At 37.2% G+C, this 7,333-nt stretch overlaps 1 protein-coding gene across 8 annotated transcripts in view; it reads right to left on the reverse strand.

Annotated features, from left to right (window-relative positions):
- Positions 1 to 3,585: 3,585 nt before the first annotated feature.
- rbfox2 (RNA binding fox-1 homolog 2) overlaps positions 3,586 to 7,333 on the reverse strand; it is a 30,213-nt gene continuing 26,465 nt past the window's right edge. For 6 of the 8 annotated variants that reach the window (XR_004658966.1, XM_034889298.1, XM_034889289.1 and 3 more), the window contains 3 exons: positions 5,053 to 5,141; positions 4,626 to 4,698; positions 3,586 to 3,868 (listed from right to left, as the gene is read on the reverse strand). Coding sequence is in view for 6 of the 8 variants with exons in the window: in XM_034889298.1 (XP_034745189.1) it covers positions 3,824 to 3,868; positions 4,626 to 4,698; positions 5,053 to 5,141 (207 nt within the window). In the remaining 2 variants the exon portion in view is untranslated. Of the gene's footprint in view, positions 3,869 to 4,625; positions 4,699 to 5,052; positions 5,142 to 7,033; positions 7,071 to 7,333 lie in introns of all 8 variants that reach the window. The other 2 variants (XR_004658965.1, XM_034889307.1) reach the window with 1 other exon arrangement.

Here is a 7,333-nt window from a genome sequence, read left to right on the forward strand (position 1 = left end):
TGTAAAGCACTTTGAATTGCCCTGTTGCTGAAATGTGCTATACAAATAAAGCTGCCTTGCCTTGCCTTGCCTTGCATGCTAATGCTATCTGCCCGGCACCAAACAATATATATAATAATGACAAAGTAAATATCAGTGGAGACAAGAATAATGCTTAAAGTAGAGTCAATTTATGACCAGACACATGAAGTGGATGCTAATGTTGTGCTATGTATATGCTGGATATGTAAAAGAACAACTGTTTGCAAAAAAGTTTCTATACCATCTTAAAAGATGATCACATAGGTGTTCAGTGTGTGTTTCCACTGCCATTATGCGGCCAAAGAAATCTGCTGCATGTTTAATGTTTCTGACTTGGTGATCAATACTAAAATTTAGATTAGTATTCAGCACTAGTGGCACTGTCTGTGAACAATATTGTAGGAAACTACAAAATAACACTCGTAGAATACAAAAAGAAAACCTGAAAGCATGATCACAACAAAACATTTTTATATAAAACATTCTATGTGGACATTCAATAACAAAAAAATATAATGGCAGTCAAGGGCAATATAGACATGACAGAGGAAGAGGTCTGTTCATTGAGAAACCATAGCAACTATGAAGACTGGCCACATAGTTTGCTATAATACAGTGGCAAGAAAACCATGACAGGAAAATGAAGCTGCCACGTGTTATTTTGTGCGGCAGCCATTTTGTTTGTCTGCAGGCCTTTTTGCCAAACAGCACTGTGCTCTTTGTTGTATTAGCTAGCTTTAAACTGCTAGCTGCCGGATATTCTCCATCGAGTTTAGTGGTAAAGAAGAACACAACTGGACTCAGCTGCTCAGGAGTCAAACATAAAGGACACAATATTCATGCAAAACTTTTTTTAAAGTATCACTCATGCTGGTTTGTCCATGCCTTCAGTGGCTTCATAAGTCCATCTTTGTGTAATTTCTTTTGTGTTGCACTTCTCAAGTTGAGAACCAGAACGTGCTGGGGACTCTAAGTTAGCATCCTTGGCTAGTTTTTTTTTTTTTTTGTCCACAGCACATTCTATAATAAGTTGATATTACAAATAAAATGTTGGATGTCATGACAAAATCCAAAGCAGCACATTTAATAGAAACAAATCCCCTTATTGACCGTTTTTTCAAATGTGAGAAATGAAAAACAACTGTCGCTTTGCAATTAGCTATTAGGTAGAAAAAAAGCATAAGGGCCCCATTTAACACACAACTTAGATCATATCTTACAATGACATTTTGTTTTCACCATGTAGGAATATTAACCTGCTTATGTATGAGATAACGCATTCTGACTTTTTATCAGATATCTTCAAACAAACCTGGAGCAACCACGCTGGCCGCACTGACAAATTTAACCACTGAAATGTATGGAGTCTGCTTAAAACAAAACAATAACTATTTAAATAAATGAAAAACTCAAGAGCACAGTTGGTTTTAACCAAAGTGCTACACACCTATGTTCATTCATTCCAAATGTCTCAGTCACCTCTGAAATAGGAACACAAAAAGAAAGAAAAATCCAGCCATTCCTGTATATTTGAAATATATTTAAATGTCATGCTAACGGATCCTATAATCAATCCTATAAACAGTAGCCCGGATTGACAGGATATTTAACCAAGAGGACAGAAGTTTGGTAGGGTTACATGCATACCTTTAGTTTTTCCACTTCTTAGTAGGGCTGGGTATCTGTAAATAAACCAGTACCAAATAGTATTGAAACTTCTTCAGTCAAACGATACCTGTATTAATTACTTTTTGTATCCAGATCTAAAAATAAAATTACTTTGTTTTGTAGTAGTTTGTGTAGTCTGTTTTGCTTGCAGCCAATGAATTCAAGCGTTCTTTGATTTAATGCAATTTGTAAATGGCCCACTACCACAGCAGCTACAACCCATCCCGTCTGTGGTGGTGAAGTCAAGCGTGGTGTATTTGACGGAGTTGGCAGAGATGCCACCAAAAATGGTTAAAAATGTGGCTACACTATAAAAATAAAAGGCATTAAATGCAGAAGGATTATTTTCCCATAAAGTAAATAGGTATTTATATCACTTTAAGGGTATTGGAATTGATACTGGTATTTTTCATTTTACGTATGCTCTCTGATCAAGATATTATCTCAAAATAACAACTACTTAAAATTTAACTTGCACCTTACTGGATAAGGAACAACACTTATATATTATATATTATATATATATATATTATATATATATATATATATATATATATATATATATATATATATATATATATATAAAAAATGGAAGATGAAAAATAAGTAAATAAACACAGCCATAAGATAATGATAATAACAATAACAAAGATAATATATTTATACATACGGCAGAAAAATGTGCTTTCTACAAATCTTTGGAACAAAACAAAAAGCCAAAAAAAGCCACGTTTTGGAAATATAGAATACAACGGTATAGAAATATGCAAAATAGTAAGGTGTTTTGCATTTAAATATTTTCTATGAACTCACCAACAGAAACTTTCACTTGCTCAGTAATTGCCGCTGGCAGCATCTCAAACACATTTACCTACTAAAGTATGTTTCAGGAAGACTCATTCAATGTTGGACTTGCTCTATAAAAGATGGAGCATGAGGGGAAAATCCAAATAATAAATCTCTACATTAAAGGATCAAAAAATACTTGAACCTCAGGGTTGTGGGTGGATGGTGTTGTTTAGATCTAAAGCTAAAAATCAATTACAGAAGACGATGTTTAGTGTTGAACTCTTGTTGTAGTGTTTTAGTGAGATCCTGTGCATGAGAAGGATGATGTGAGACTATAGTTGTGTCATATTCTCATAAAAAAAGAATACAGATGCTCATTTTCAGATTTTAACCCCAAGGTTCACTGTAGTTCACTGTAGTGGTAGCCAAATCAAACAAGTAATGGTTTTATAAGAATAGTAATGAGAATAATTACAATAATAATAATATTATTAATAATAATAATAATAATTTGGTAGTTTTTTTTTTCTCTAAACTAATTTCTTTGCATATCATAACAATTTTAAGTTTAAAGGTTCACCATTTCCACATACTAAGAAATCTTGAGGTAAGGAACCACTCTAATAACCCTCCCTCCCTTCAGCTTTCAGACATGATTTCAGAAGCATTATAAACCGTCACACATCATCCATCCAAGCCGCCATGTTCAGTGTCCCTCTACCAGAACACAGCAAGAATGGAAATCCCATTACATTGCTGTGCACCCAAATTATGAAAATCCACCAGTGGGTGTGTTTTTAGTGAATCTTCATTCATTTCAAAATGTTGATAGGCTATTTTGATGAACTTTCCTGCTTCCTACTGCTCCGCCGTTTTGTGGGCATATCCATTTCTCTTTTTCCTTTAATGTTAAGTGTGTGCAGGCCACACAGCACTTTCTCATACATTGTTGACAGCTGTTTTAATGTCAGTTATCCACGTACAGCCTCTGGAAGAACTTCTCGGCTCCATCACAAGTCTTGTGCTTCTGAGTGCCAAGGGATTAAGAAGGGGGGACTATATTACAGCCGTGCAAGAGGGAAGGTGGCCACTTTAAGTCTTCTTTTTTTCTTCTTTTTTAATGTAGAGGCCATCTGTCAGTCTTTATACAGCATTCCTCTATTTCTGTAGTATTTTTGTAGTAGCGCATTTAAGAAAACGTAGGACTGCTCTGGGGTGGGATCTGAAATAACATTGTTGTGGTCAACTCCACTTTGAAACTGGGTGCAGTCCACCTTTACAACAACAGAGGGAGTTCTTTCAGAGTATTCAACGGAAGAGGGAGCTCCTGGGAAATGTAGTGTCTTTAGTAAGGGGCAAACCTGCTGTAGCCCCCCCTGTACAGTGTGGCCTGAGAAAACAATAAACAATAAACATTAAGTTAATAACATTGTCTCATAATGACATTATTCATTTAATCAAATCAGTCTAGAGATATTCTATATCTTCCGTTATATCAATAAATTCCATAAAAAGACCAAAACCAACAATTAATCAATCGTACTAACGAGTACTCTGTGTAGCCAAACCCTGATATATTTCCTCACTATGTGTTGCGGACCTCCAAAAACTAAAAATACATCAATGAACCACACTGTTGCACTGGGTGACAATAACCCGTTATTAAAAACAAATATTATATGTATGACCCTTTTTTGAATATTTACGTCTTCAGTAGAAACTAATCCAGTCACAATTAAGTAAAATAAACCTTATGTAGCACTTTACCCACAACACAGTTGATCCAAAGTGCTTTACAGAAAACAAGAATAAAAATAAAGGAAACACACAATCTGAGAGAAGAAAAACAGAGTGAGGGGAATTAGTAATGATTTTAACAATAATAGTAAAAGGTCACACAGAGGCCATAGTAACTAACAACACAGACCTTGGGGAGAACTACTTGAGCTGCTTATGTTAGGTACAGCTAAAATCTAATGGTTGGGGAGAACCACAGAGAGGAAAAGGACGCTCTAAAGTATTGAGAGACGGATGAACACATTGTTGGCTTTGCACATTCATGGGAATTATTGACAATAAGAAAAATATAGAATATCACTTGGCTTATCCTTTGAAAGCTTGACAATACATGGGTTTTAGGGACTTACCATGGCTCCAACACCATAGGCAGCTGGGGCAAGCGCAGCATGGTAGGGGTCTGCTGTGTAAACTCGTCCGTAGCTATCAGAAAACAACAAAAAACGTCAAACATAAGGTATCCCATTATATTTTAAATGTATGTATATGTAAAAATAGCACAAGGTAACAAGGTAATCTAAATGCAAGAGAAAAAGGGTTTTTCATTTTCAAAAATTCCCACCCTGGTTTATGATTTTTGTAGGAATGAAACCCCAAACTAATTCATGTTAACCTAGTCTTGATAATTGTGTTGATTTTAAATGTGCTTTGAAAATAAAGTTACACGACTACTTAGTGACAGAAGACAGTGCTGCAAGCAAGCAGCACACATATAGAGACACGTGACCCCGTAGCCCGTCAGAGGAGGCCTTAAGGTGTGCTGGACAGCCCACTAACCTGTCACTGTAAGCTGCTGCTGCAGCTGCCGCTGCTGCTGGAGTTGCTACCGCAGTTGGCTGGGCGTAACGATACGCTGCATAGCCGCCCTGTGACGAGGCGACGAAGCGGAGAGTGACGGAAGGTGGTAGTGTGTGGTAAGGGTGGAATGAAGGGGCAGGTGGGACAAAACAGAAACAATTGTATTTATTGTTAAAAATTTGCTGTATTTTTCTTCACACACTAATAGACTAGTTGTTAATCTAAAGGGTTACATTGTGATGAAAAACTGCTGAGAAGAGAGCGAAAGATTAACAAGCAGACAGTCAGCAAAACTGGCTAATCTGGTGCAGTACAGCATTCACAAGGATGTAGCTCAGGCTCTGTGTGGGTCTCTCCCTCCATGACCTACTTCCATAAATTGTATAAGACATGTTTGTAACATTCCCCTGTTCATTATCCTTCACACTGTGTGTTGGACATGGAGGGAGAGAGTTCATACCCATAACTGGGCCCCACCCCGGTTCCCCCACCAAAAACACACAGTTAAAGAAAGGGGAAGGGGTGGCAAGATGATTGTGTCATTATTTAGGTTTGGATGAACAGCTGATGAACATACACAAAAAAACTACAGGTGTAAAAAGACAGTCAGCCAGACGGATTAAAAAGGTCACACTCACACACACGCTTAAATGGCCAGCGACCAATCACTAACAAAAACAGCATGCTTTCCCAAACTCCAAACGTACAGCGTATTAGGCCAAAACATCCCTATCAAAAACAAACACCGCTGCAGTCTACCCTAAAGGATCAGTCACGACTAAGTCCCTGCATTCAGGACCACACAGTTGCTACTATGGGAGGAAGGCTGGATCGGGGAAGGAGGAGGAAGGGTGACAGAACATGATATGTACAGAAGAAGAGGAGGAAAAAGAAGAAGAAGAAAAAATGTTTTAATTATTGACTGAGCAAAGAAAGAAGACAGAATAAAGAGACCGAGAAGGAGTGAAATAAAGAATGACACAAAAAGGGAGTGTATAGACAGAAGAAAAAGACGGGACGAAGAGTGGTTGTGGGGAGGAGTCAGCCTTGTAAATATACCTGCATGCCGACATTGATTCAGTTAGCATGCCACAGGTGAAACAGATAGGGAGATTCCTGGAAGGGGTCTGAAGTAACTGCTGACAGAAACGGTCCTACATCCCCCTGACTACTATAAAAGTCTCAGGTTTTAATGTCATTATTCATGTGTTATTCATTTCGTGTTTCCATTTCAAGCATGGCAATGCAGCTCGCTGACACCTAATAATTCATATGTAAAGCATGTGCACAATAGTTTTAGGGTGAGTTAATTGAAATAGTATAACAAATAGACAGCATGTCTTGGCTTGAAATATCAGTTTTGGACAATTCTTAATCCATATCTTCTAATTTTGGAATACAAATGTGTGATGAAAATGCCAAATAATATACTACAATGTGTTTGAATGTATCTTGCCACAAGCACATAGTGAAAAGTATTGAATTTGTGTCACCTAGGGATGAAGCGAAAGTAAGACAAAGGTCTTTGTTTTCATACAGAGGAAAATAATAAGCTGGTGTACAAAATGTAAATAGTTGACTGGATGTATTGTCATGGAAAATGCTTGAAAATGTTATAAGTGCAGATTTTGGATAAGGAAGGTGACTCACTGTTCAAGTATTGACCTTCAATACAGCACCTAATTTACCAATACATGTATATCCAACTCCCCTGTAGATAATTTGGGAATGGACATTTTATGTAGTATATGCTAAGTAGTGTATTCTTCCCAAATTTTAATTTCAAATTAATTCTTTTCTCCCCCTTCCGCAACTCCACCCATGTCAGAATCCAGTGAGTTAGTAGGAGAAGACAGAGAAGGCATTTCAATCTCAGATGGTCAATAATGTCTAGCAGCACGCAGTCATTGGAGACGAGGAGGATGCACACTGGCTCTCACACAGAGTGTGTAAACCCTACCTGGGACAATCTGCCACTAATGTCCTGAAACACTAGTCTACAGAGAGAACAGAAACAACTATTGTCAACCTGGTCACACACACACACACACACACACTCAAAATCACATTGGTAAAAACTAAACACAAATGCACAGAGACAAACCCGAGAGAAGTCTACTTGTGAATCAACACTTTGATGAAAGTGTGTGTTCTGCAGAGTGCTCCTATTTTCAAATGTATGCATCATTGAAGTAACATTTCATATGAGTACAATATATATGACAACCATAGTGATGAGTTGAATGTATATGTAATTATA

Source organism: Etheostoma cragini, chromosome 2 (genome assembly GCF_013103735.1).
Source record: "Etheostoma cragini isolate CJK2018 chromosome 2, CSU_Ecrag_1.0, whole genome shotgun sequence".
Lineage (NCBI taxonomy): Eukaryota > Metazoa > Chordata > Actinopteri > Perciformes > Percidae > Etheostoma > Etheostoma cragini.